At 43.8% G+C, this 27,749-nt stretch overlaps 1 protein-coding gene and 1 pseudogene across 4 annotated transcripts in view; both read left to right on the top strand.

Moving 5' to 3' along the window:
* Window positions 1–27,749, top strand: part of MTUS2 (microtubule associated scaffold protein 2) — a 585,660-nt gene that overhangs the window by 516,297 nt on the left and 41,614 nt on the right. For all 4 annotated transcript variants that reach the window (XM_059143942.1, XM_059143941.1, XM_059143943.1 and 1 more), the window contains one exon: window positions 5,908–5,974. In XM_059143942.1, the coding sequence (XP_058999925.1) occupies window positions 5,908–5,974 (67 nt within the window). The remainder of the gene's footprint in view (window positions 1–5,907; window positions 5,975–27,749) is intronic.
* LOC131814201 (U6 spliceosomal RNA) lies at window positions 3,552–3,652 on the top strand (annotated as a pseudogene).

Here is a 27,749-nt window from a genome sequence, read left to right as displayed (position 1 = left end):
GGAAAGATGGAAAGCAGTGCCCACCCTCCCCCTGCAAGGTCTGTGAGCACCTTAGCACGGAGAGCCAAACCTGAGAAGAAATGTAGGCGTCAGCTGTAGCTGACTTGCAGTGGTCTGTTCCAGGCTAGAGGTAGAGGGGGAGAGTTGGATGTTTTATGGGGCTAGCTCATCTCAGATTCCATCTGTGAATACAGCCTATCACGCTAAAGAGAATAGAGAACTCAGTGTGCAACAGAGGGGTATGCGCGTGACCAAATAAATAAAAGAGGTGGCTAAGAAGACACAGCTGTTGTATGGGGCTTAGATGAATGTTCCCCAAGGGTCCATTTCCAGTTAAGCCTGTCCTAGAGTAAACAGTAATTGCAGAGGAATGGCCTTTTAGACTTGGTGATTTCTGGACAGTATCACCCAGCTAGTTTGGATGGTTAATACTGTGTTCTATTTTTAGGCCTTTGGAGTGAAAGCAGAAGCTCATGTGCTTGGCACCAGTCAGGAATTTTCCACTCGTTCCCCATGTAGGGAAGCACTGATCTCACACTGGGCCCTCGGAGGAGGCCTTGCTCAAATTTCATCCCACCATGTCATCACGCTGGACTGGCTTAGGTTGGGGAGCGAAGGGGAGCAGTGGCATGACATCCTTTTGAAGGGAGCCTTTGGGGCGGCCTTCCTCCTGGGTACTCAACAGAACCTAGGGGTCTTGCAAGATCACTGCTGGAATCTGTTGAGCCACGATGGGTGGAAGGGTAACTTAGAGGCAGGCGGAGAGAACAGAAGGAAGGTTTCGTGAGGTTCCCTTCTTGCCTTAAGGAAGGGAGTTCCTACAGTTCTCATTGTTGACTCACTCCATCGCAGGGCAGCCTTACGTCATTCTGCAGGAAACAAAAAGTGACTTCACTGATACAGAAAATTCATAAATTAGAAGAGTTGGTATCATTTCAAAACCAAGCACTTAAGAAGGAAGGACTGTCGCCAATCCGCACAGGCTGGCCTGAGCAAGTGGCGCTGGGCTGAGCCAGCATCTTCAGGAGGAATGAATTAGCGGGCCCCCAGAAGGGGTTAGGGACAGCTTGATGAAGTCCCAGAACCTAAGTCAGGTTCGGTGGGGTGAGGAGGTTCGGAGCCGATGACTAAAGAAAGAATTCTTAAGACGTCATTGGTGCAAAATGGTGGTTTATTAAAGCACGGGGACAGGACCCATGGGCAGGAAGAGCTGCTGCTGCGGGTTGTTAGGAGTGGTTGGTTATATACACAGGAGTTGGGTAGGTGAGGACAAAGGGGTGTTCAGAAGGGCTATTGGGGCAAAGAATACTATCAGGATATTGAAGGCTTAGTTGCTATCAAGTAAAGACAATTGGAAGTCTGGTGGAATGTTACATTCCTGCTATCAAGCATCCTTGTTAATGAGATTTAGGTTTAGAAGAAATTTAACTTTATTTACTTTTCCTTCTGCCTCCACCTCCTTCGGTTTTTTATGGAGGGGAGGGTGACATTAGGCTTGAGAAACTGAGTTCTTTGTCTTTGGAAATTGGGCTATTGATAAGGTAACTTCTTTGTTGTAATCTCAAGGACATTTGCAAACCAAGGGAGACTCCTGTCTTGTAGGATTGTGATCTCAGCAAGTTAACTATTTATCATTTTATGGCAGTCAGGGGTGCCTGAGGAATGCTACACCTATGGAGGGGAGCGGATGAAAGGGGGGGGTGCAAGGCGCCAGCTCTTGCTTTGTCCTCAGCCAGCCTCCTGCTCCCTCATCAAGCTGACGGGGAAAACAGAATAGCTACCCTAGCAGGTCGTACAGCCCTGGGATGCTGTACCAGACAGGTACTGGCACGAGACCCATAAATCAATACCATGGAGACGGGATGGTAGTTCTAGGGGTAGGATGGGTGTGAATCCAACCAAGGATTTTTTTTTTTTTTTTTTTTTAAGTAGTCGGGAGCTGACACTGACTCACTCAGAGTTAGGTATGAAACTGTGCTCAGGTCCCATTTGAGAATCCATGTGATTTGGATCTTGATGCTGTGTCTGTATAAGCATGGGGAGGAGGAGGCCCTCCCAGTGTTCAGCAAAGAGTATGGACTCTGGCTTCACCGTTTCCTAACCAGGCATGCAGGGGCTGGTTGCTTAGCCATGGAGCCCCAGTTCAATTCTCTCCACTAGGAAATAGAACCCAGGGCCCACCTGACAGCATTTGGAGGACTAAGCGAGGTCAAGGGCTTACCCAGCTCTGTGCCTGGCATAGTGAAGTGTTTGGAAAGGTTCACACTAATATAAGTGTAGTAACTCGTCAGACCTTACGAGAGTTTAGTTCTCCTTGACGTTGACATCTTCAGGTTGGTTGCTAGTCTTTGGCAGCTGATCAGTCCTTCTTTAGTACGCCACTTGAGGACTCTAGTTTGAAACTGGTTGTATTACAGGCTTACAGGCCATGCTTGCAAACGTTTGGTGAGGCCGGTGGGGTCAGGTTATCTTCCTTCAGGCTTCCCCCTCGCTGCCTCCCAAAATGGAGAGGGTGCTGGATCTGTAGTCCCCCTGGCCCCTGCCTATTTCCCCTTCCATCTCTCTTCTCTTCCAGTCTACTCCCTTTCTTTTTTTTTTTTTTGCTTCTTATATTCTCTTGGCATCTTTTTCCTAAAGCAAAGATAGGAGGGATAGGCCTGGTGGGAAGTATGGGCATCAGCTTTTCATCAAAGTGGTTCAAGTCTGAAGGTCACCGGCAGCCTCTACCATCATCAGCATTGTCTCCCGCTGAGGCCTGTCCTCCTTACTGGACCTCTAAGCCGCTCCTTCCTCAAATGTCTTATTTTCCTGTGACTGGAAAGTATAGAGGGATCTATGGTCATTTGGGAGATGGCTGGACAGGACACTGCTAACATCCACTCAGGGCTTCTTTCCCTGGGACCAGATTGGGAGACGGTGCTGCTGTTTCAGCTGAGGCAAGTGTTGGCCCGCATGAGAGCATTAGAAATTAGAGTTGGTTTGTTGTGTTTCAAGTTCTGGTTGTTCATTGCCTAAGCTCATCTAAGTCTGTATCTTTCAGCAGTCTCACTGTGAATACTTGAATAATGCTATTTTGGGACGGATAAGTATAGTGCAGTTAACCCTTGAAGAACACGGGGATTAGGGTCCCTGACCCCCTGCACAACCAGAAATCTGTGTATAACTTTTGACTCCCCAAAAACTTAATGAGTAATAACCCACTGTCGACCAGAAGCCTTACTGATAATGGTTGATTAACACATATTTTGTATGCTATATGTATTAGATAATGGTATTCTTACAATAAATTGGGAAAAAGAAAATATTTTAAAAAATCACGAGGAAGTTCAAACCTGTGTTGTGCAATGGTCAGCTTTATTTCTGTTCTCTGGCTGTGCTTAGGAACTGAGGATCAAAAATTATTCTTTTTTTTTTTTTTTAAGATTTTATTTTTAAGTAATTCTTCACCCAACATGGGGCTCGAACTCATAACCCCAAGATCAAGAGTCGCATGCTATACTGACTGAGCCATCTAGGCATCCCAAAAAATTATTCTTGATAGTAGAAACAAGTTAATTTTTTCACTAATTTAAGATTATTTCGGGTACAGAGAAGATTAGCATGGCTCCTGAGCAAGGATGACATGCAAATCCATGAGCCATTCCATATTTGGAAAAAAAAAAGATTATCTCAGGGTAGATACTGAAATTTACCCTCTCTGGAATACCACATTTTCTTAATTTGTAGTAACAAGTTGAATATCAGTTGGCCACATTATGCGGAGTTAGAACAAGCATAGAAAATCCCTGTGATCTGCCTGATTGAACTCTTTCACTCTTTCCCTGTTAACCAGACTTCAAACTTAGAATAGACTCAGGTCAGAGCCGAGAAGCCTTTTTTTTTTTTTTTTTTTTTGAGACAGAGAGCACGAGTTGGGGGAGTAGCAAAAGGGAGAGGGACTAGCAGACTCTGTGCTGAGTGTAGAGCCCCACACAAGGCTTGATCCCAGGACCCTGAGGTCATGACCTAAGCCGAAATCAAGAGTCGGATGCTTAACCAACTGAGCCACCAAGGCGCCCCAAGAAGGTATTAGAGATTTTATTTATTTATTTGAGAGAGAGTAAGCATGAGAGGGGGAAGGTCAGAGGGAGAAGCAGACCCCACCGCTGCGCAGGGAGTCGGATGTGGGACTCGATCCCAGGACTCCAGGATCCTGACCTGAGCTGAAGGCAGTCGCTCAACCAACTGAGCCACCCAGGTGCCCCCAAAAAGGTATTTTAAAAAGCAAAACAAAACAAAAAAAAGAACAGAAGAATATGCCCATTCTAAACACATTTAGATCCTAAATATGGAGAAGTCCCTAGTATCTGTAGGATATTATCCAGTTGCAAATGAAATGAAGGGAAAACAACAGAGTTAGAATAACAACTCACATTTATATAGAGCTTGCTAAGTGTCAGACAACCTTCTAACTACTTTGCACATATTAATTTCTTTAACCCTCATAATGACCCTGTGCGGTGGGCATGACATAGAGGCAGCATTGTTTAGTGATTAGGAAAACATCTACTCTCAGGTGTGTTTGCTAGCTTTCAAATTCAGGAAAGACAAAGATACTGTGGGCTGAGATGAAAGGAATGAGGCTTCATGAATAAAATGGAAGTCCTCCGTCCTTCAGAGGATTTATTTTTGCTACATTATTCTTTAAAAAAGAAAACATAAGCTAAGAATCATTGATGGCTGCAACTATAATAGCTCTCAGTTTATTATGCAAATAGAGTTTTACTTAGGTATTGTGACATTATGACATTGCATAGCAAACACCCTTTGGATAACCTGGGACCATTCATCCCATCGACCCAACGTAGCACATGTTACCTGGATGTAGACACCACAGCCACAGACATAAGATGGTGCGCACTGCTGATTTCCATTGGATACCGGTTCTTTGGAGGGGCTGTGGTCGGAGTCAAAGGAGGTTAAGAAAAAAAACACCCTGATAATATTCATGCTAAATATATGGTACACATTTTAGCTTCACTTCCCTTTTGGGAAATGTTTGCTCTGGGAGTACATTCTACAGAAGGAAGAGACTTTCTGTGAAGGCCTACATCTCTAACGTGAAGAGGATTTATATAGCTCACCTTGCCTCCTTATTATTAGTAACCATGAAAGTATAACACATGTCACTATTTCTGGTGGCTCCGTAACCCAGATTACAAATTCAGCGTTTCTTCAGGGACTCCTGTTTTATGTCAGGGAAGACATATGATCTGAAAACAACTTAGCAGTCATTTAATTACATATGACGCCCTTTGTACTAAGGAGCATTTAAGTGGGACTTTTCCTCTTGTTCCTTCTAGTGCTGCAGACAAATGCAACAAAAAAACTTGGAAACCTTGAATGCTGGTGTTGGGCTCCTTACAAAGAAAACTGTTTCATGTTACGTTTTCTGTTCATTATTAGGTAGCTGACCATGTATGTATGGACAAAAGGGTAAGTGTAAGAGGACAGATGGTAAAATAAGCATTTTCCCTTCGGAGAAGTACGGCATGGATGTCTTCATGGTCAAAAATCTCCTACTAGTGATAACAGTTAACAGGGGATCGTAACACCTACCAGGTGATTACTGTGCAGGGCGTAGGCTCACAAAGTATTGTAGGACGATGTAGACAAGAGAACAATACAGAGAAAAGCACAACCAGGGATATTATTATTATATTGCAAGCTTTGCGATTTGAATGTGATACAAATGAACGAGTCAGACTCTGCTTTGTGATTTGTTTCTATGCTCATATAATGAGAAAATCGCCCCCTTATGGGCTACACTTAGAAATATTTGCTTAATATGATGCATTAATGAAACATATGAAAATGCTTATCTAGCATAAAACTAGGGGACTCTCGGTATCCATTTTGTCTTCGCAGAATGAAAGTGTCCTTGTGAAAGAAAAAGAGCTGTCAATCGAGCTTGCAAACATCAGGGATGAAGTTGGTAAGTAGGGCATTGACAATGAGGAGCCTAAAGACTGTCTTTTCCTGATACCTGTGAATGTGTGTTAACAAAAGCAATTATGTCTCCTGTGATCAGCCAGGGCAGGGCTGCATGGAAAAATGAAGCATCTTTCCCAGCACAGCGGTGGGTTAGGGAAGCCTTGCAGGGAGCCGTAATTTGTTTGTCTCTGTTGTTACAAGGACAGCTTCATAAACAGTTCACGGTGGAACTAATCTGGCCTCGACTGCACTCTTTGCAGATGGCAGCACGCACATCTGTCAGTGTGGTGTGCTGGGAGCAGTACCCCTGCGTCTTGGTACTCCCGGCACAGGCAGAGCTCCAAAGGAAGCAGCAGAGCTTTGCTGGGTAACATGAGGTGCTCTCTGCAGTCTGTCTCTGCGGATATCCCAAGGCTTCCTGCTACCGTAGCCATGAGACATGCTATGATATAAAACGAGATCGGAAACATGAGCCTGGATGGATTAAACATGCTAGGGTTCATGTCGAAACTCCTAGTCTTTGGCTAGTTGATGGTATACTCACTCTGAACCAGAAGAGACCTTGCAGATGACAGGATGGTCCCCAGACTGGGGCTGTCCAAGACATGGATGGGATTTCACCTCTAACCCAAAGCGCAGACCAACTATTTTCCATGTTCCAATTTCTTATTTTTTTTTTCCTCAAGATTCTATTTATTTATTTGACAGAGAAGAAAGCACAAGTAGGCAGAGCAGCATGCAGAGGGAGAAGCAGACTCCCTGCTGAGCAGGCGGGGTGGGCCCAGATGCGGGACTCAATCCCAGGACTCTGGGATCATGACCTGGGCCAAAGGCAGCTGCTTAACTGACTGAGCCACCCAGGTAGTCCTCTGTGTTCCAATTTCTTGATCCCATGTGTCTCTTGGGGATGTGTTCGGCTGTCTCCCCAGGAATCAGTCAGCAAAGGTGAAATTAGGGTGGCCTTTCCCCCTTGGCCTGCTCTCTTCTCTTTACAGAGAACACTTTACCTGCAACCCATGTGGTCGTGCAGGCAGCCCACCAAGCACAGGTGTGGCTCCCTTCACGAGTGAAGGGACCTGAACGGTCCCAGCCACCCTTGGCAGGTGGCATCGCACCTTTTCCTTCAGGCCAGCCATGCAAACAGGCCTTGAATCGGAAGCCCAGACGTCCCTGGGGAATGTGGGCCTGAGACGTGCAGTGGACCCCACAGTGATTTCCAGACACAGTTTTCCCTTCTCCCCTCCCCTTTATTTTTTCCTTTTTTTTTTTTTTTTTAATTGAGGATTTCTACTTCACTGTGAGTTTCCTGCTTCTTTTGTCATTGAGATAGGTCAATGATGGGCTTTTCTCCCCTCTGGGGAGAGCAGGCCCCTGTGGGAAAGCCATAAAGAACCATTCCTCCTTCCTAGCCTTACCTGTGTGTGATCCCTACCCAGCTGCAGGGGACTCTGCCCCTGGCCATCCCGTGACCAGGAGCGCCCGTGCCTGAGCCCCTATACAGTAGGTTTCCCAAGGAAGGCCTGCGGAGCGGGGTAGAGTTTGTGAGAGGGGCTCCCGGGAAGCCCAGGGCCACGAGTGAGTGTGTTTGTCAAATGAGTTTTTAAACTGTCTGCGACTTAGTGGTTCTGAGCATGGGCTTTGCAGGCCAATGACCCAAGTTCAGGTCGAGCAAGCTGGCTAATCTCTCTGTCCCTCAGGTTCCCCTTCCTAAAAAGGAAAGTCGATTAAAGAGGGTAATGCTGATGAAGCAGTCTGTAAAGGAGATTCCCTATTAGTTGTGGAGCACCTTGAATCTGAAAATAGAGGACAAAATCTTCCACTGTCACCTGAATTTCTCCCCAGAACAATGCCGGCACCCCCACGGATAAGCTTTGGTTCTGGGATGTGCATCCTGATCCTACCAGATGGGATGTGTCCAATCCAGTGCTGCTTCCCTCTGCCCTTTCCTGAAGCTTCTGAAGTCAGCAGGAACCACGCAAGGAGTACACTGAGTTTTTGTATTTCAGTCTTATTTGATGTCTGCCCTAGCGCTAAGAATAGAACCAGAAATCATCTGCCAAATGAATCAACGGTGGGGTGAGATGGGGGTGCAGAAGGCCTTGGCAACAGCAGGGCCTGGACCATTCTACCCCTCACTCAGCCCAGTGGATGCTTCGGCTGCAACTTCCTTAGCCAATGCAGAGCCTGCATTCGTGAGAGAAGACAGACAGTGCAGTGTGGGGAGCTACTGTGAACTCTAAAGTCTGCGAGTTCTCAGATCTTGGCCAGCAGGGCATATCCCCGAAGGGAAAAGGGAACTAAGCTTATAAAGTTGATTTTAGAATGGTCGTCTAGAGACTGCCCATCTAGAGGTGGGCAATCCTGTCTCCTTAGCAGCAGCCCTGTCAGCAGAATCAGATGGGGGCCACTGGAGTGGGGCATCATGTGGGGTCATGAGGGGCAGCAGAGGGGAGGCTGGGGGGAGCTGGTATTTCCATGTGTTGTGAAATCAGACATGGAAGAGGAAGAAGCAGCAACCAACCAGAATGGTTTCGAAGTCTTTACTGCAGATCCCAGAACAGGGCTGGCCTGTGCCCCAGATCTAAACATTCCACTCAAACCTGTTGTATTTGAACCCTGAATTCCACCATCTCCTCATAAGTACACATCAGTTGTTTACATCCTTGGTAAGAATAAATGCATTCAAAGGGTTTTGGTATCTAGATAGAATCCCCTTAGCTGGTGGAGGGGGTGATGGCAGGAGGTGGGTCTCAGCCCTGGGGCATATTAGAATCACCTGCAATGCTTTTTAAAATAACAGTTCCCAAAACCTCTAGAGCAACAGAATCAAAATATTTGAGAATGGGGCTTGAGTTTTTTTGTTTTGTTTTCCTTTAATTCCCAACTGTTTATAAAGTACAGTGAAATTTGAGAACCAATGAACTACATTGAAGGAATGGGGATTTCTGATCAGAGACAAGAAGTGGGCTGTAGGGAATATGGGGTAGTCCTGGGAGGGTGGGGATCCCCCAGTGGAGAGCTTTGGGCAGCTAGAGAGCCTAGGGAAAGAAGCCCAGGTGGGAGGGGAAAGGGTGCAGAAAGGAAAGATGCAGAGGACAAATTCCACCTGCTCTGAAATTATGCATCGAGTTGGCCCGAGTCCCAGAAAAAGGAAAAGAATATCCTCCCCCTTTCTTCACGTTGGCCTGTCAGGCTAGGGCTGTCCGTCTCTGAGACCCTCCCAGCTCAGTTAGATGGACTTTCAGGGACCAACCACAGAAATGGATCCCTGGTGTGTCTGCTGGCACACTTCATATTTAACAATACATTTTCAATTGTGACCTGTCTGGTGGAGCTACCACAGAATCGTCTAGAAGGTATATATTTTGACTAGTGCTTCAGTCAGAGGTTTTGATGTATGTTATCCCACACTGATGGAGAAACCTGATTATAATAGTTTTTTTAAGTAGGCACTTGATTTACATAAACTTCAAGAACATCTCCTAACGCGTGATGTTTTCTGACATGAAGTGTGTGGGAGATTTTTTCCATACTGACTAGGTGTCCAACAACTGAATCCAATTCTAACACTAACTGTCCAGGGTTAGGGCATCCCCACAGGCTAAGGACCACTCTCACAAGACCCACCCCACTTTGCATGTTGGTCACACGCTCCAGGGGCCACCTGTGCTTCTAAACAACTGGCTTCAAATCCAGGGGTTTCCACCACCCCCTTCGCAGGTCCAGTAATTCACCAGAATGACTTACAGAGCTCAGGAAAACACTTGACTTACATGCATTAGAAAGGACACAACTCAGGAACAGCCAAATATAAGACTTGCACAGTCGCGTAGGACGCGTATTTGGGGCCTGGGGCTAGGGGGTCCAGAAGCTTCTGTGTCTTCTCCAGATGGCTTACTCTGCCAGTTCCCTGATGCGTTGGCCAGCCTGGAAGGGTGTTTATAACCCAGTCTCAAGCTTCCCTTCTCCCTGGTTGGGTTATTGAACACCTAGGATAGATAAAGCACAGACCAGGCAGGGTCACCATGGATGGTAGGGTCATTTGTACCCTGCAATGGGGCATCCCCCTCTTAGTAGAGGATGACATGCATCCACATTTCAGCCACTCACCAAGCCCTGTGCCCGGACATGGGGCCACTCCCACCAGAGGAAGGAGCACTTCTTCCGGATTTGCACAAAGGTAACTTGAGGGCTAGCTGTGACCTAGAACTATATACTGGTCAGTGGTGACCAAGACTCACTTGTGTCCTCAGGTAGCTTACAATTGAAGCTCCATGGAGGAGGGGCTGTCTGAGATGGACTTTGCAGGATGACTAGGATCTGGAGAGATGCCTGTAAGAAAGGAAAGAGCACAATTCCTGAGCACCTGCTACCCTAGTGAATGACCAGAGCACAGGCCTGGCCCATTCTGCACACCTATGGAAAGAAAAAATCTACTTGTTCCCTCTCTTGATGGAAAGAAAGAATGAAAGAACAAAAAAAAAAAAAAAAAAAAAAGGGAGGAGAAAGACTTTCCACAGTTACCATTTAAAAGTTATATGAAACATTGAATCATGCTGCCAAACTAGAAGTTACATCTCTCCTTGGAGCCCTTAGATTTTCCCCATTTTTGGCTATTATTTGCAGTGTTATGCAAACTACTGTTTTCCTCGTGTCATTTTCTTGGGAATATAGTCTCAAAGTGTGGACGAATCCTTTGGATAGATTTCACGTTTGTTCTAAACTCATCTGTATGTGACAGATCCTTGATATATTTTGTTTTGTTTTGTTTTGTTAATTTATTTATTTTTTTCAGCGTAAACCTTGCACTACACCCAGTGCTCCATGCAATCCGTGCCCTCTCTAATACCCACCACCTGGTACCCTGACCTCCCACCCCCCACCCCTTCAAAACCCTCAGATTGTTTTTCAGAGTCTATAGTCTTTCATGGTTCACCTCCCCTTCCAATTTCCCCTAACTCCCTTCTCCTCTCCATCTCCCCTTGTCCTCCATGCTACTTGTTATGCTCCACAAATAAGGGAAACCATATGATAATTGACTCTCTCTGCTTGACTTATTTCACTCAGCATAATCTCTTCCAGTCCTGTCCATGTTGCTACAAAAGTTGGGTATTCATCCTTTCTGATGGAGGCATAATACTCCATAGTGTATATGGACCACATCTTCTAGGGACAGGGGCTTAAGTTCCCAGACCCAGGACAGCCACCCCTGGCGCAGAGCCATAGAGAGTGTGGCGGAGAAACCAGGTCTTGGTCCCCAAGCCACCAGCACGCCTGAGAGTGCGTGGAGCCCGGCTCCCTTGAGGGGCTGGGAGCCTCGCCAGCCAACAGAAGCACAGCCTTTTTGCTGTCCCCACTCGAGTGCCCTGCAGTGCCATCAGAGTCCGAGTCGTGCCCGGCGCCCTCCCCTGAGAGAGGTGCTCTCAGACCGGAAAGACCAGGTACTCCCAGGCCCCAGCTGGGGCCAGTGGGAAAATCTCAGTGTGCGATTGCTGCTTGGAACTTCTCTGGCAGTCTGGAGCTACCCAGACAGCCGCCTCTGCCGTGGTTTTGGGTACAAGCAAAAAATCCTGCGTCCCCAGGGATCGCGACTGGGAACCTGCTCTGTCAGTGGCCAAGGGGGGATTTATTTGGGCTCTGCAGCCAAACTGAGGCTTCTCTCTAAGAGGGAGATCAGGGTGCAGTTTGCTTTCCTCTAAACCTACAAAAACCATCAAAAGTTGTCAAGGTGAGAGAGAAAAACCAAAGTGAACAAACATAAAAACCTCCAGAGAACAAAAGCCTGAAAACACCAGTTTCCTCAGAGCCCACCCCCTTGAGGGGGGCCGGAGGACTTAACTCAGAGAACATCATTGACTGAAAACCCAAGTGGCAGGCCCCTCTCCCAGAATACCAACCAGGAAAGGAAAAAAAAAAGACAAGAGAACAACCACCACTACTTCATAGGACAACTTTTGTTTTTAATTTGTTCCCACTATTCTGGCTCATTTTTTTTATATAGATAATTTTTTAACCTATTTACCATCACAGTGAGATGTCCAGTACATCAAATTCCATAATAACCTTCTAACCTGAATTTTTTAATACATACACCTGTGTTTTCCTTTTGCATTTCTATTTTTTAAATTTCTTTTTTTTTATTTTAGTTTAGTCTAGTTTCTTCCTTTTTTATTTTTATTTTCTAATATTCATATAGAGTTAAACTTTAAGGTAATCCCCTTTCCCCAATCAATGCTACCCCTATAGGTAAAACAATTTTATTTTATTTTTTTTTTAGGTAAACCAATTTTTAATCCCCCTTTATCTTAGGGTGGTTGAGTCCTTTAACAAAGATATCAAGATACATCCATGAAGAATCAAAACAACCTTCCTCGCCCACACTGAGTATAACCACTCTCCCATCTTTTTCTTCCACCAGTGTTTCTGTGTTTTTGTGTTTGTCTGATATTTTTTCTATAAATCCAAGATAAAAGATTATGGTGGATTTAGTCTCCGTATAGCGAGGTTGCCTTATGAAGAGGGACTTCCATCAGTATTTCTCTCCGCCCTCTCCCACCCTCCTTTCCTTCTCCTCTCTCACCCCCCGTCTCTTCTCTCCCCAATCTCTCTCTCTCTCACACTCACACACACACACCTGAGAAGAAACCGGAATCCCCGATTATGTACCAGGGTGAAGTCTGGGGTGGCGCATTTTGTGGTCTAGGAGTCGAGTCCCTGCGGAGTGGCTAAAATTGCTATCAGCTGTGTTACGTCCTGTCTCCTGTGGATGTGGAGACAAGGCTCTCAGCTCATCCTCCTCTTGAAAGCTTCTCATCCTCAAGTCACCCTTCAGGGACTTGGGGTCTTCTCTTGTGTTTGGAGTTGACCTTAACTGGGGCTGTCCTCAGAAGAGCCAAACAGTAGTGATTGTGGGATGAAGGGCATTTTAGATCTCCAGGGGACCAGAATCCAGCACCACATCCAGGGGAGAAAGAGTAAAGAGGCTAGAAATAGCTATTTGATTTTTTAATCACGTCTTTAAAATTCCCAGAAAATGTAGTTCTTAAAATATAAACCTCGATTTTTAGAAAAAGTGGTGCTCTCCAAATGGGGAAATCAAATAATGAATAATTGAAGGGTCATACTTATATTTGTAAATGCTGAGATAGATTTATAAGCTGTTCTTCTTAGACACAGATTATCTTCTTTCGAGATCTTATGCTTCAAGTTACTGACCACCGGCAGGTGGGTATTTATGGTCCTCTCTCCAGCAAGGCTGCCTTATTAGGAAACCTGAACCTTAAGAAAAGTATGAATTACTTAAAAACATATCTAAGAATTAGATGAACTCCACCAGATAGAAAAAACATGCGTGCACAGCCGGCTTTAAACAGCCTTCTGGCTCACACTCCCAGGTGCACTGATGCTCACTCAGCCAGAAGTCCTGCAGGTTGGAGGTGGACCAACACTAACCCCACTGTACACCTTCCCCTGGATTCCTGCCTCAGTTCTGCGCAAAGCTGGGACTCTCTGATTTGGTGTGAAATTGCCTCTCATCTTCAAAGCTCTCGATCACCCCAGTAGCCCTCATTCTGGCTTTATTTACCTGCCACTGCCCCCAAGCCCTAATGCTGGTGGACAGAGCCAACTTCTGCTTCCGGTGCGTCTTCCATCACCAGCTATGAGACCCTCCTCTCTTGACCTTGTTACAAACAAGGTCTGTTCTAGCTGTCCCCATCCCAAGTCCAGCACACAGGTTTTCTTTTTCTGCCAGCTTCAGACTTAAGGTAGACTTCGCCTTTTTATCTCTTTTGAACACTTTAAAAACACTTAACATGAAATACAGTTTTTAAAAAAGCATGCAGGGGCACCTGGGTGGCTCAGTGGGTTAAAGCCTCTGCCTTTGGCTCAGGTCATGATCTCAGCCCAGCATCTGACTCTCTGCTCAGCGGGGAGCCTGCTTCCCTCTCACTCTCTGCCTGCATCTCTGCCTACTTGTGATCTCTGTCAAATAAATAAACTCTTTAAAATAAATAAATAAATAATAAATTTTAAAAAGCATGCAATGTTTAACAAAGCAATCACTCTGGCTAAGTTTCTAAGGTATTATAGAGAAAGCTAAATTATTAAATACATTTTGATTCAAGTCAGCTTATTGAAACAAAGCAAAAAAATACTTAAATGTTTTCTATGATTTAAAAAAGGAGATATTAAAGAGTTGTGAGTGTTTTGATATAAAGGTATATAGAAATCTAAGTTTGTGGCAGTAAGCACTGAGGTGTTATTTATTATGCTCTTAAGTTCCTAACTAGAGGAGGTTTTTCAGTTTATTTTCATTTATAATTAGCAACACACACCTACACCTACCCACCGCTGGAAGTATATTTGCAAGATGATTTTATGTATGAAATGTCTTCTGGTTTTATGATCACAAGACCTTGTCTTTACGTAGTGCTTATACTTAGCAAGCTCTATTACATGATATGTCTTTTGTGTGTGTGTTTGTGTATATTGGACAAAATAGACATTTTTTTTTTAAGATTTTATTTATTTATTTGACAGACAGAGGTCACAAGTAGGCAGAGAGACAGGCAGAGAGAGGGAGGAAGCAGGCTCCCCGCTGAGCAGAGAGCTCGATGCGGGGCTTGATCCCAGGACCCTGAGATCATGACCTGAGCTGAAAGCAGAGGCTTAAACCACTGAACCACCCAGGCGCCCCCAAAATAGACTTTTTTTTAAAAATTTTGTTATGTCAGTCACTACCGTACATCATTAGTTTTGACGTAGTGTTCCAAGATTCATTATTTGCATGTTAACGTGCTCCTGAAATACGTTCCCTCCTTAATATCCGTCACCCCGGCTCACCTATCCCCCTCCCCCCTCCCCTCTAAAACCCTTAGTTTTTTTCTCAGCGTCCATAGTCTCTCATGGTTCGTCTCCCCCTCCGATTCCCTGACTTCATTTGTCTCTTGGTTCTCCTAATGTCCTCTGTGTTATTCCTTGCGTTTCACAAATACGTGAAACCATGTGATGATTGACTTTCATGATATGTCTTATTTACTTCTTCAGACAACTCAAGGAAGTAGGTGTTGGTATTTTTATTTTATAGGAACTTGAGGTTCAGAAGGATTAAGTGACTTCCCTAAGTGTATACAGCTGGTTTGGGTGGAGTCAGGTTCTGGAATTCTAAGTTTACCGTGGCTTCCCCACCCCCACCACCATTTTGATTTTTGGTCATTTTTAATTTAGCAAATTGAAAAATCAAATAAACAAAGTAAAATAGCTGCTTCTCCCACTTCTATACAACTTTCCCACAAAACTGTAAGAGATGTTAGTATGAATCTGTCAAAATAGGAATTACAGTGTAATTATATAACACTGTGATTGTAATTAGCCTGAGGCTATATCCATTCAGATTGAGTTCAGGACAAATAACAGACTCCTCCCAAAATGGTAGCTTCCTCAAGATAGATGGCTTTTCTTTTTTCTTCCCTCTCATGTAAAAATCAGGAGGTAAGCTCCCATGGGCAGGTATGGTTTTATACTACAAAGTCCCCAGGGTACCCAGGTCTTTTACAGCTCACTGTTGTACCACCCCAGGACTGTGTCCATTTTCCTCATGGCCCAGTGTGACAGTTGGTGCTATAGTCGTTATATTTATATTCCAGGTAATAGGATGGAGGAAGGAATGAACAAAGAAACAGAGTGTGGGTCAGCTGCCTTTGGGGGAAAGTTTCCAGGATCTATACTGCAGTTTGTATCTCATTGGCCAGAACTAAGTTCCAAGGCAAACCTTGCCACATCAGACTGGGAAATGTGCTTTTTTTTCTTGGTGACCTTGGTGAATTATTTTGTTACTAAGAAGAAGGGGAGAATGTGTATTGGGGGCTGTTATCAGCCTGTGCTAGGGGGCCCCCATTGCCTCCATTAGTGAGATGGATGGAGGAAAACAGTCCTGTCGCACCAGGCGATTGAGAGCAAAGGATCTAGCAGAGTGTTTGGCAGAATAGTGGGGGCTCAGTGTGCTATAATTCCCTTAAATGTCAGATTGGATTCTGTCTTCCTTCCTTTCACAGCTTTAAAAAACCTGAGTCAAGATGCAAAACCAAGAAGATATCTCAGAAAAAATAATGAATCTCAGAAAAAATAATGAATCTTGGGATCACAAAAATATAATGCACATTTTCTGATTTATAAAAATATCTCTTCTAAGCACACCAATTAAAAGACAGTTTTGTCAGATTGGATTTAAAAAAAAAAAAAAAGTAAGGCACAGCTATGTGCTGCTTAAAAGAAACACATTTCAAATATAAAGACATAAATAACCTAAAACTAAAAGGATGGGGAAAAGATACGCTGTGCTAACACCAAGAATTGGAGTGTCTGTGTTAATATCATGCAAAGTAACTGTCAGACCAGTAAATTACCAAAAGATAGTGACAGAAGAGTCTGCTCACCAAGAGGACATAACAGTACTTAATACCGATGTAATTAACAATAGAGTTTCAAATTACATGCAACAAAAACGGATAGAACTGAAAGGAGAAATAGACAAATGCACAATTAAGTTTGGAGACTTCCCTCTTCTCTCAGTATCGATAGGACAAGCAGGAAGAAAATCAGTAGAGGTACAGAAGACCTGAACAACACTATCAACCAACTTGACCTAATTGACCTTGATACAACATTCCATTCAACAAGCAGAACACGCATTCTTTTCAAATACACATGGAACATTAAGCAACATAGAATATATTCTGGGCCATAAAAGAACCTCAACAAATATAAAAGAATTGAAATCCTACTAAATGTTTTGGACTATAACAACTAGACGATAAATCCGTACCATGAAAATATCTGGGAAAACTCCAAGCATTTAGAAATTAAACAGCAGACTTCTAAATAACACACAGGTCAAAGAGGAAACCACAAGGTCAATTAGAAAATATACTGAACTGAATGAAAATAAAAACACGATATATCAAAATCCTTGGGATGCAAAACTCTCTCTGAATTGCAAAGCTGATCTCTTACTAAATTTGCTGAACAAAGTGGGAGAGACCCAGTATGTACTATCACTGACCTAGGCTCTCTGACAAGGAGGTAAGCAGTGTTATTTGAAAGAGGGTTTGATCTAACAGGTTTAGTCTCCTGTCAGAAACCAGAGCATCACAGTAGAGCCTCAAATATACTGTTTTCTTTGCAAGATGAGCCACTCAGCATGGCTAGGTTCTGGAAATGCATTCCCCTCTATAGGGAAATGATATTAGTTCTGAGCTGGGAAAAATTCAAACCAGTGATGTCAACTGACATGATTAGATTTTATTCCAGTAAATGTAATTTCATAAAGTCATTTTAGTTTCCATCCCAAATGGTGCTTACCAGTGCATAGTAATACCAAAACTGCAGACTCCCTTAAATATGCCAAAGGCTGGGTTTGGTTGCCATGGAAAATACATGATCAGCTACAATTTTACCAAACTGCTACTTTCTCTGAGACAATGATTTATTCCAATTGGCAGCAACATGTTTTTTTGATAGTTATAAAGGACTTTTAAGTCAATATACACAGAACATCCTAGTTATTTTTTGTGGAGATGTCCATTTGGTAATTCCCTAAAATATATACTATGAATAATGATAATTTTCTCTTCTGATACGTGTTCATATTTTTAACTCTGTCAGTTTAATCCTTAACTAACCTGAATTGACTGACTAGAAGAGCTCAAGATACCAAGGGCTGCCCTGGATTACCCTGAGGATAAGTAACTTTTTGAAACTCAGAAGCAGCTGCTTCCATAAAAGTTGTGACTTTATAAATCTGATATTTAAAGTGGCGTATGGTTTACAAAGCTCTTTCCTATATTATTTCATTTGATCCTAATAGTAACCCTAAGAGATAGGTAAGATAGATAATGCCACCACTGTTTTAACAGTGAGTAAATGTTGCCCATAAAAAGTAGAAGCACACCCCCAGCGACGTAACTGTAAAGAATGACAGGGCTGGATCCTTCTCTCATTCCACCATGCCCATAGCATGCTGCCTTTGTGTTATAAGATCTCAACTAATAGCAAAGGAAGATAATTTTAAAAAACAAGAGAAAGACATGACATGCTATCAATTTAACCTGAAAATTGCTGAAGAGCATTTTGTAAAATATGTATTTTAAATGACATGCCAATTATGCAAGCATAATTGCTTCCCACTTATGAATTTCTCATATGTGGATGACCCCTTGTTTTTCTTTGTGTGGGGTACTCTGGCTCGGAGCTTAGTGCAGTGAATGTGGACCATTCACTGCATCACTTTATAAACTTAACTGAACCCAGAAGAGGTACCCATCAGTGTTCCAGGAGTGGAAGGGGAATGGGATGTGATCTCTGATTTTGTGGAACCCTTATGTATTGGAGAGACAGACATAAGCAGATAATTAAAATCCAGTGTACTAAATAAGGGGCTAGAGGTCTGGGAGCTCAGAGCAGGGGTTGTAACCTACACAGGGATCCAGCAAAAGCTTTTTGGGGTAAAACAGCTGAGCTTACAGGAAATGAAGGAATGAAGAAGTGATTCTTCCATACACCAGATCAATTACAAAACCAGCATTAATGATGTCATTTATTTGGTCTCTCCATTGGGAAATGGGAAAAAGCAGTAAAGACAGATTTTCCATGTGGCTATTCCTAAGAAGAGGAAGGAGTTTGGATTTATGAGATGAGTTGTGTTTATGAAACTCTTTAAATTATTTGCAGTGTTTGGGATATAAGACTCCAATGATTCTCTTTTCACAGACTTTTTTTAACATTTGATTTTTCTTGTCTAATGACATGATGAGTTATTCTCGTGCATTCAAATAGCTACAAATATCACCAGGGCCATATTCAGGTGTCCAAGAGTACTATTAATCTATTTGCTTAATTTGGCAGTTTATTTGAACAAAGTACCATAAATTACAGTATATTATATGCTTGTAATTCAGGTCACTCTTTTGATTAAAATTGTACTTCTTCAGCTAGGTTTTGTCGAAGTTAATTCTGATGAAGAAGATGAAAAACAGACTATTTCTGTGTTGCAAGTAACAAAGTAAGGACTTACTAGGTTTCAGTAATAACAAACCTGATCATGAGCTCAGGGCTCCTTAGCATGACTATCTTCTTAAAAACAAAACAAAACAAAACAAAATTAAATAAACCAAAAGCTCATGATGACAAATATGGTCAGAGTTCAGCTAATCAGAATGATGGTACCAAGGTGGAGAGGCCAGGCCAGCAGTTGAGTCCAGGGCATTTACTTTCGTGGGTCTGCTGTAATCCAGCTTTTTTTTTTTTTTTTTTTTTGCAAGTATACCAGGAAGGACTCTGACTTTCAAGGAAACACTTTTAACTAAGTTCACTAGAGAGTGATGAGAAAACAAAAAATAACAGTTTACTAGTTTATAATGGCAAATATATCCCTCATAGGCAAGTCTCTCTAGAAAGCTAAAATTCTAATAAAAAGACTGTTGAGTAGACCAAAGTAAAAAATTTACTGGAAATAATAATGGCATCTTGCTGAGAAAGCCTTGGGCAGTCATCTCCATGACCTGTTCTTTCCTAGGACTCAGTTCTTAGCCGGGGATCCCACGGAAGGAAATAGAAGCCTATTAGCATAACCTGGGGGCTTTTACCAAATACCCATGTCCAGACTTCTGCTTCCAGCCACAGTACAGTACTGGACTCAACTTCCCACTGTACACAGCCATAAAAACAGACAAAATATATGAGATACCTGTTCCCAAGCACTGGGAGCACCACAGACCTGCTGTCCTTGAGAAAAAGGAAACATACAAAGTGAGTCCCATGTTCACCCCAGCTTTCTGCCTGGGGCCACTTCCCAGACCCTGGCACAGAGCGGGGCTTTAGAGATGGTGACCACCATCTCGCTTACCTGAAGAAGCAGATAGCAGAGTTCGAGCTGATTAAAATGGCTAGAAATTGTGGAACTGAGCCTGGCAAGGAGTAAGCTGAGTAGAGGAGGGCCCCAGAAATTTGCATAGGGGTTTCCCATGTGTTCTTCAATGAAGAGTAGGTTGTGTGTGCACTGGGAAGCCTGGCAGAGAGCGGCTGCTGCAGGGCTGGGAGCTGAATGGTGGTGTCAGAGGTTGTATCATGCTGGAAGACATTGGAATTCCAGCCCAGCCAAGGTGGAGAGATCTATGATCTATCACCCACAATGCTGAACATATAACTTTTTAAAATTAGACATACAAAGAAGCAGGACCCATAATCAAGGAAAAAGATGGTAGAAATGCATATTGAAATAACACAATGTTGGAACTTTTATTATTTTATAATAGTAAAACCTATTATAAACATATTCAAGCACTTTTAGAAAAGTAAGCAAACAATGAGAAACTGGTAGGGAAGCACAAGAGAGAAATGAAAACTATAAAAAAGAGCCAAATTGAAACATTAGAACCACAAAGTAGAGGCTCTGAAATGAAAAATCCGCTGGATAGGTCTTAGAGCAGACTGGAGACTGCAGGAAAAAGGGTCAGTGAATTGGAGAGAATCAGCAAATATTATCCAGTATGAAGAATAGAGAGAGGGGCACCTGGGTGGCTCAGTGGGTTAAGCCTCTGCCTTCAGCTCAGGTCATGATCTCAGGGTCCTGGAATCAAGCCCTGCATCGGGCTCTCTGCTCCACAGGGAGCCTGCTTCCTCCTCTGTCTCTCTGCCTGCCTCTCTGTCTACTGGTGATCTCTGTCTGTCAAATAAATAAATAAAATCTTTAAAAAAAAAAAAAGGAATAGAGAGAAAGTTTGAAAATATGAGCAGAGTGTCAGTGACCTTTGGGACTCCATCAAGGATTGTAGCAGGTGTGTAATTGGGTTGGCAAAAGGAGGAGGGAGAGAGAAAAATTGGAGAGAAAAAATACTTGAAAAATGGTGGGCATAGATGCCCTAAATTTGGTTTAAAAGAGCAACCCCCATGGGACACCTTGGTGGTACAGTCAGATGATCATGTGACTCTTGGTTTCGGCTGGGGTCATGATCTTGGGGTTGCAAGATTGAGCCCCATGTCAGGCTGTGCGCTCAGTGTAGAGTCTGCTTGGGTTTCTCTCTACCTCTTCCTCTGCCCCCCATTCTCTCTCTCTCTCTCAAATAGAAAAATAAACCTTTTTAAAAAAATTTTAAAAAATAAGTAAAAGAGCAATCCACAGACCCAAGAAGCTAATGAACCTCAGACAGGATAAATACAAACATAAAAATCACACGTGAGCTCATTCTCATCAACTACTGAAAACCAAAGATAAAAAGGAAATGTTCAAGGCAACTAGTTAAAGACACACATTACATACAGGGGAATGAAGAGATGAATGACAGGTAACCTCATCAGAAACAAAACAGGCCAGAAGGCACTGGAATGACATTTTTAAAGTGCTGAGAAAACAGAAAAGAAAAAAAAAATCAACACAGAATTCTATACTGAGAAAAATATCCTCTGAAAATGGTAAGAATTTGGATGTACAGGACTAAATTTAGATTATCAAAAGGATAAACACGTGGATAAATATAAAAGTCTGTTCGTTTTGTTTTTCTTAATCTGTTTACTTTTAAATGTTCAGTTTGATTATCTCTTGCTGTGAATACATTTATGTAATCACTGCCCCAAATAAGATTTATGACATTCACCTCCCTCCAGAAAGTTTCTTCATGCCTTTTTCCAGTCAGTTCCATCCCCCACCCCCATCTCTAAGGCAAGTACTTTCTCATTTCTGTCAACATAGATCAGTTTTTGCCTGTTCTGGGAACTCCTGTAAATGGGATCAGATATTTTATACTCTTCTGTTCCTAGATGCTTTTCTTCCACATGAGAGGTTCATCCACATAGCTGAGTAAATCGGCGGTGTGTTCCTTTTTATTGCTTAGTATGTTGCATTTGCATGAGCACACTAAAATCAATCTGTCTGTGTGTCTGCGGTGGACATTTGGATTGCTATTTTTTTGCTCTCATAAATAAGGCTGTTAGGAATATCCTTGCACAATCTTGTGTTTTCTTTCTCTCAGCTAAGTTCCCACATTATAAATTACTGGATCATAGGATAGATGTGTGCGTCACTTTAGGAGAAAGTGCCAAACGGTTCTCGAAATGTTTGTACTATTTTGTGAGACGCTCAATAGTGAGAGTTCCAGTTCCTCCCTGTCCTGTCAACATTTGGTATTGTTAGTAATTCTGTTGTTACTGTTTTAGTGAGTGTGAAGGCTATCTCATTGTGGTCTTTATTTGCATTTCCCTGTTCACTAGTGATGTTGAAGATTTTTTATGTGCTAAATGGCCATTTGAATGTCTTTTATGAAGTGTTGATTGCCCATTTTTTGGAGAGTTCTTTGTGTTTTTACTGGACAGCTGCCACCCTCTCCACCTGGGCACACATTTATGTGCTAACTGGCAATTTGAATGTCTTTTGTGAAGTGTTGGCTGCCCATTTTTTTGAGAGCTCTTTGTTTTTTTACTGGACAGCTGCCACCCCCTTCACCTGGGCACCACCCCCTTCACCTGCCACCTCCTTCATCTGGGCACACAGACTCAAGGTTGCCAAGAGCCTTCCTGGTGCCCCACTCATTTGTGTTTGTGACCTGTCTTCTAAATTGCAGCACTTACAGACTGACTCAGAACGGTCTACAGTCATGAATAGGAAAAATAGAAAGCAAATCTATTGCTAAGATACAAAACATTTTGAGGTGCTGTTCTTAAGATAATTTTGAATGCCTACTCTGTGTAAAAGTATTCTAGGTGTTTCACTCAGCAATCAGTAAGTTTTAATCCATGAACCCAAAGAGTTTATAATCAGTTGGGAAAACAGGCATGGCAGCAGATGATTGTAACATAAAAAGAAGGAAGTGGCTTTCTGCTTATAGTATCTGTTTGCTCCTGATGCTTTTCTGGCCCTCTGTCCTTTTTAGTCTCTTCAAGCTCTGGAGTGATCTCATCCACTCCCATGGCTTCAACAACCACGTAAGCTGTTCCCTCCCAGGTCCAGGTCCCCAGCCGTGGTCTCTCTTGAGGTCATCTCTTGGTGAATCACAGGCAATACCACTCCTCATAGTCAAATAGTTTTATCTCCACCCAACCCCTACTCCCCACATCAAAGCAAAACAAAATGAAATCTCTACTTCTCCTTCTATGTTCTTGATTTCATTCAGTTACAAGCTAAGCTAATGAGGCACCCACATGAATGGATGTACCATTTTGTGGGACACTCAACAAGCCCTCCTCAGACGGAGGGCTATTTTTCTCTCATGTAATGGTCTAAAGATGGAGAGATCCAAGGATGGCTATGCATCTGGATAGTGTGCTCCATTGTCCTGAAAGCCGTGGTCTCTGAATGTTTGGAGCTGATGCATGAAGGAGAGCATTTGGGTCTGAGGGAAAATGCAGGAGAGAAAGTAGAGGGCAAAGAGCTCCCTTCTAAAAATATGATCTAGACATTGCTGTATCACTTCTTCACATTCCTTTGGCCCAAGCAGTCACGTGGCTACACAGAACTACCAGGGAGACTGGCATGGCAGCCCTTTCAATTAAAAAAAAAAAAAAAAACTTGGTAAGTATGGGAATAAGAGAAAGAAAAGGAGACAGGAGACGGTTATGCTCAACCATAACTTTTTGTCCCTGTTCTTGACGGCGTATTCATAGCATACACTAACACAGAAGGCTGGGAGTCCTCACCGTTTCTCCCACTCCTCATACTCGATACTCAAATCACTAGCTCCTCTTGACTGTACTTTTCAAGTATGTCCTCATTCGAATTCCTATAATGATGTAGTCTCTCCTTTTGCAAAAACCTCCTCACAAGTCCCCTGGCCTCCCTTCCTACCCCTAGAGTCCATTCTCTCTTCCTTCCCTGATTAAAATCCATCAGTCACCAGGACCACGTTTGCCTGTGAGAAGAACATGGTTGCCTCTAGCTAGGGGGTCTGGGTGAGAAGATCCATCACTCTTCACCATATTCCTTCCATGTTATTTGAATTTTCTTGTCTCATCCAGAAAATCGAAACACTATGATACAGAAAGATCCTTTGGTAGGTTTATATCCTGGATAGAATAAATAGAATGCAGACTTTCTAGCACGCCTACCAGGATTGCTGTCTGCCCTCCCACACACAATTCCTGCTACTCCCCGTCCCAGTCCTGCCAGCTTCTGTTGCTTCTTCCTGAACTGGTCTCCTTCTCCTCACCCACCAACCTCCCCAGGCTTGCTGGGAAACCATTATCTCCACAGTGCCCTATCGGGGCCTTCCTCCTCAGTGGCAAATTCTCTGTGGCCATAGCACATGGTATTACTGTCACATTGCTGTCAATGATCGTCCATCCATCCGATTCTCACTTCCTGTCACTAGACCAGGGCCACCCAAGGAAAGGGGCTGTGTTTAGCACTGTGTTTAGTTTCTGAATACCTTGCACAAGAGATCTGGTATTCCAGGAGCTTAAGGTCACATGGGGAAATTATGCGGGGAGATGGAGTTTACAAGAAAAACTCATCACTAAATAAAATAGTACAGTGGATTAAATAAGAATAATGTTTATGCCATTCTGCACATTTACATTGATTCCCATTTGCATCTCTTACCAGAGGCACTCCAGGCTATTTCTCCCTGTGATTTGTGGCAGATGCTTACAGATAAGGCATGCGCCCTACATAATCAGAGCTGCCATTTATTGTATGCCTGTGAAATGTCCAGGAGGGTAAATGCATGGTTTCTAATAATCAAAATAGCCTGCGAGGTACGCCCACTTTACAGATGAGAATACAGAGGCTCAGAGCAACAAGCATCGAGTTGCCCTGGGTTATATGTTCTACCGCAGGGATTTGAACTGGGGTTCCCAGACTCCAAACCCATGCCTGCTTTTCCCTTAGTGTTCTACCTCTCACATCAGCTCAGAGACAATGCTTTTGTCCTGTTTTACTGTCTGCCTCTCCACTCAAATGTATTGGTTCCCAGGTTAGGACTAAGCACCTCTTCACTCTAAGACAGTCCAAACACACAGGCACCAGCTCCCGGGGCTTGCTGCCCCACTCCCTGCCCCTAACAGGCTGTGCATTCAGTGTTTAGGTCTGAGTTTACTTTTCTTCTTCCCATCAGAGCTTCTGTGCACAGGCTCTGCTCCTGCTCTGCCATCCGCTTTATTTCCCTTTTCTACCCAAACCCTGTTTCTTCTTCTTCAGCTGTTCACAGCAGGGGTTAGTTCATGAAAGGCTTCCCCTATCACATTGATGTGACATCATGCTGGACTTGGGTGGGGGGGGGGACCGGAGGGACCACAGACGGAGATGCTTGGTGTCCGGGAAAAGCTAAAAGTGTGGGACTCCCTCTTGACATTTATTCGACATTTATTTAGTCAGATCAGGGGATAAACTGATTTTTTTCTTCATAAAAAATGTTCACAAAAACTTTCATCATATTTAATGTAATTCCACTACCTTTTCTCCAAGTCAACAATCTGGGAAAAAAAAAAAAAGATGAAAGTTTTCTGTACAGAGAAAAGTTTCCTACTTTTCTGTAAGATTATTCTCTTCAGTGATGTTCTAACTCAGAAGGCTTCATAGGGGGAATTTTAAAGGACTTGACTTTAGATAATAAATCATTTAATCTAAGGAAACAACCCCACAGTGTACACACACACACACATCCAGACATGAAGAAAGTGTACATCAAAACACATTCGGCAGAGACCTATTGGAATGACGGGGTTTTCCCTTCATTCCCCTCACTGTTCACTATAGGGAGAGCAGGACAATTGTGTTTACTCTCCCTATAGTCTGAGTTCACCAGACGGCCGGTCAGGCAGCAGGCAGAAGCCATGCCAGTTATTTTACCAGTGAGAATTTAACATAAATGATTGTTAAATTGGCAACCAAAAGGCAAAACAAGCACTCTGATGTATCATGGAGGTAGCAAGTGTAGGAAGAAGGTGCAGGTACTCTGGTGAAATGATTGAGGTTAAAATGATTGAACCTTAGAGATTGGTTAAAGCCCTTCACAGACCTGAGCCTTAAACCTCTGATGGGGAGTGCTGATCGCTGAGTTGGAGGAGAAGCTTGGGCTGAGAGCCAGGCCAAAGAGAGAGAGCCGGGTGTTTGGGGAGGAGCTGGGAGAAAAGGTTTCCATGCAAATGAAACTGTCAGTGCAAAAGCCCTGGGGTGGGAATGTGCCTGGACCAGCAGTCCTCCCTCTAGCATCAGAACCACGGAGAGGGCTGGAGAAGCAGATTGTAGCCCCCACCCCCAATACTGAGAGTTTCTGAGTCAGCCCTTAGGGGGTGGAGCCCCAGAATTAGCATTGCAACAAGTAATCAGGTGCTGCTGAAGTTGCTGGCCTGGGGATCATACTTTGAGAACCGCAGTCCTCAAAGCATTCAAGGAGTGGCAAAGAGGCAAGTGTAGCTGGAGCAGAGTGAACAGAGAGAGAGGAGAGCCGAGGTCCGAAGGCCATGGGGCCTAGATACTGGCAGACCTGGCAAGCCATCATGGTGACATGGCCTCTACCCTGAGTGAGGTGAGGGCTTCATGCAGAAGAGCAGGGGGCTGATACAGTCTTCGAGGATTCTCTCTGGCTACCACCTTGAGACTCAGTGGTACAGAGGAAGGGGCCATGAGCCAACGAATGCAGGCAGCCTCAAGAAGCTGGGAGAGGCAAGGCCATGGATTCTCCCTGGAGTCTCCAGAAAGGAACCCAGCCCTACCAACACCTTGGTTGTTATCCCGGTGAGACCCATCTTGTATTCACAGAACTGTTAAGACAATAAATTTGAGTTGTTTTAAGCCGTTAATTTTTTTAAGTGAATTTTTTAAAGATCCTTTATTTATTTATTTGACAGAGAGGGATCACAAGTAGGCAGAGAAGCAGGCAGAAACAGAGAGGAGGAAGCAGGCTCCCTGCTGAGCAGAGAGCCTGATGTGGGACTTGATCCCAGGACCCTGAGATCATGACCTGAGCCGAAGGCAGTGGCTTAATCCACTGAGCCACCAGTGCCCTAAGCCATTAATTTTATAGAGGTTTGTTACAGCAGCCGCAAGAAATGAAGGCAGGGGTTGGAGACAGGAGAGTGAGAGAACTAATCAACAAGGAGGGTTACCTCCAACAAGACACAATCTTCCAGAGTAAAGATTCATTTTTTAAGTTTCAGGATAGGAAACTGTAGGGTTCCACACCTGTTGACTTCAGTTTTCTCAGTGAAGTAGAAGTCAAGGCTGCATGCCCGGTGAGGGTCCTTTATGGACGAGGAAGCTGAAGCAAGCAGAGAGGTAGCTAACTTGCCTGAGACCACAACAATGGGTTCAAACTAAGGCAGTCTGACCCCAGAACGCACCCTCTTAACCACTTCTCCAAGTAGCTGCTTCTGAGCAACGAAATGAGAGCATTTGAAGGGATCAACATTGAGCGGTGGTGAAGGCTAAGTTGGAGCCATCTCTGGGACTCCAAGGCCTAGTGAAGGGCATGGAAATGACCACCATTGTGGAGTGCTGGTGGAGTCTATGGTTGCCAGCTCTGAGAACAGTCCAAAGGCCATGGTCCTGGACAGGCCATTCATGGGTATGTCACAGGCACATACTGGGAGGCTGAAAATAGGTGTGGAGAGGAGGCTACAAGCACGTACCGGCCTCCATCCTGCCCAGGATGCATGATGATGGGGAGGCTAAGGTGTCACTGTAGGATTCCAACTATGAGGGGAGAAAGATGGGAAGCCACCGGCAGGAACTTTGAAGGAAAGTCAGTATCCTTAGACTCAAACTAGCTAAGAGGGCATAGCCTCAGAGC

Source organism: Mustela lutreola, chromosome 13 (genome assembly GCF_030435805.1).
Source record: "Mustela lutreola isolate mMusLut2 chromosome 13, mMusLut2.pri, whole genome shotgun sequence".
Taxonomy (NCBI): Eukaryota; Metazoa; Chordata; class Mammalia; order Carnivora; family Mustelidae; genus Mustela; species Mustela lutreola.
The sequence above is the reverse complement of the archived record's forward strand: the minus strand, read 5'-3'. Positions and strand labels throughout refer to the sequence as shown.